Source organism: Daucus carota, chromosome 3, assembly GCF_001625215.2.
Source record: "Daucus carota subsp. sativus chromosome 3, DH1 v3.0, whole genome shotgun sequence".
Taxonomy (NCBI): Eukaryota; Viridiplantae; Streptophyta; class Magnoliopsida; order Apiales; family Apiaceae; genus Daucus; species Daucus carota.
In genome coordinates this window covers 51,741,355-51,743,578 of record NC_030383.2, presented here as the reverse complement: position 1 = coordinate 51,743,578, position 2,224 = coordinate 51,741,355, and the positions used below count along the sequence as shown (strand labels likewise).

General features: G+C 41.1%; 1 protein-coding gene across 1 annotated transcript; it reads left to right on the top strand.

Moving 5' to 3' along the window:
* Window positions 1–274: 274 nt before the first annotated feature.
* LOC108210639 (zinc finger protein CONSTANS-LIKE 16) lies at window positions 275–1,894 on the top strand. Its single transcript, XM_017382011.2, has one exon. It carries the CDS (start codon window positions 384–386, stop codon window positions 1,656–1,658), a length of 1,275 nt encoding a protein of 424 aa, XP_017237500.1. The 5' UTR covers window positions 275–383; the 3' UTR covers window positions 1,659–1,894.
* Window positions 1,895–2,224: the final 330 nt, after the last annotated feature.

Below are 2,224 nucleotides of genomic sequence, written 5' to 3'. Positions count from 1 at the left end.
AATTTCTTGGACCTACAAAGAAATCCATGGTTTAGACTCTTGGCCAATAAAATTGCATGTTTATGGATCAAGTTGAGAAGATTAACCAATGAGCATTTAGATAAGGCCTCCTGGGCCATACTGACTATACAAAAGAACTTACTCACTCACTGTGCAGAGCTCAAGTCTTCTATTCTCGCTCAGTATGGTAAGGTGGTGAAAGAGTAAAAGGATTTGTGTATGGACCCCATACTTTGTCGCAACTTCAACTATTTGTACTTGTTGGGTGCATAAATATACGACTCCCTTACTTTTAGGTTCTCATATGCACCCACTTTCCCCTCTCACTTTTCTATGACTTGTTCACAGTTTGGTTCTGAATTTTCTTCAATTTCATATTTACTATGACTACTGATACTTGTAACAATATTCCTTCGATGGACGCTGACCGAAAGATTGCAAACGCTATCGGAGGCAAGACGGCTAGAGCTTGCGATAGCTGTGTGCGTAAAAGGGCACGATGGTATTGTGCTGCAGATGATGCTTTTCTTTGTCAAGGCTGTGATTCGATGGTGCACTCTGCCAACCAGTTGGCTAGCAGGCACGAAAGGGTCAGACTCGGAACTGCTTCATCTAAGCCCTTATCCGAGATGAAAGCGCCAGAAGTACTTGATCCTGCTCCAGCTTGGCAGTCCGGCTTTACTCGTAAGGCGCGGACACCAAGACACCCCAAGCGCACGCAAAAGGAGAAAGTGAGTAACACAAGTACTTCTCCGCTAGTCCCCGAGATGGGGAATGAGGATTATATGTTCGAGGAGACTGAGGCGCAGCTTCTTTATCGTGTTCCAGTCTTTGATCCTTTTGCTGCTGAGTTCTGTAATGCATCAAACGAATCTGACAATATGATGGCGGATTATGGAGATGATAATTTCATTCCCGAGAGAGAAAGTCATGAAGTCTGTGACTTGAATAATCTTCCAGTTCTTCTTCCATCTGAGATGGAGCTTGCTGAGTTTGCGGTTGATGTTGAGACATTACTTGGCACCGGATTCAACGAGGAGTCCTGTGGAATAGAAGGACTCGGGTTCATAGATTGTAAAGAAGAGAGCGAATACGGGGACTGTTATCAAGAAAACAGAGTGAAAGTTGAAGATGAAGAAGTGCAAGCTGCCATCATAGCTTGTCATTTCGATCCTGAGTTGGACATGTCAAAAGAAACCCTGGACTGGAACTTCAGCTATGAGGACGAATTAGAGGAGACGAAGCTGGTGGACGAGCCTGAGATGATAACCGAGGAAGGGAAAGAAATCGGTGAGAAGAAGCAACTACTTTTGAGGCTCAACTATGAAGGAGTCATTGTTGCCTGGGACAATCATGGTTGTCCATGGACTTCCGGGATCCGGCCTGAGATCAACCCTAATGACTGCTGGCTTGATATGTTCCGAGACACGTCTTCGGGTCAAGTTGCATATGGAGGCTCCGTGGAGGGAGTCATGGGAGGGAGTGATGGTGGGAGAGAAGCAAGAGTATCAAGGTACAGAGAGAAGAGAAGAACAAGATTGTTCTCAAAGAAGATCAGATATGAAGTCCGAAAACTAAATGCAGAGAAAAGGCCTAGAATAAAAGGCCGTTTCGTTAAAAGAATTTCCTTCGCAGGAGAATCTACATACCATACTTAACCAGTTTTCTCATTTTCTCGCAAAAACTGGAAATAGGCTAATTTAGGTTTGTGTTGGCTAGCCATTTATAGAACTAAATATGGCCTCAACTCATGTGTATATTATTGCATTCAGGCTTCAGCTATATGGCCGATTAGCTAGGGTTTGTGTATAAGTCTTTGTGAGACAATAAGGCCGCAATCACATCTGTGTAAACTATATTAATACAATAAATTGATTAACTTTGACCTCTGTTAGATTTTGCCCGTCTCTATTTGCTTAAGAAATGTATTGTAGATCTGTCTGGTATTCAGTTGAGCAAACAAAAAGAACTAATATGCAGACACATGTGGATAAACTTCTGTATTAAAACCGAGCGTTAGCATGTGGCAATTAGCATGTGGCAATGAGTACACACTAGACAAACCATGTGACAAATGTAGAAATCTTCTGAATATTGACTATAACATTTTTTTAGATGAAAAATTGAAAAATATTTAATATTATTTTTTAGAATAATTTTTCCATAGCTTTAAGTAATTCATGTGATTAAAATACTAATAATTGTTTTATAAAAATTCATTTAA

What these genes read in the sequence shown, in the direction of transcription:
- LOC108210639 (XM_017382011.2), top strand. Translation starts at nt 384, where the DNA reads ATGACTACTGATACTTGTAACAATATTCCTTCGATGGACGCTGACCGA.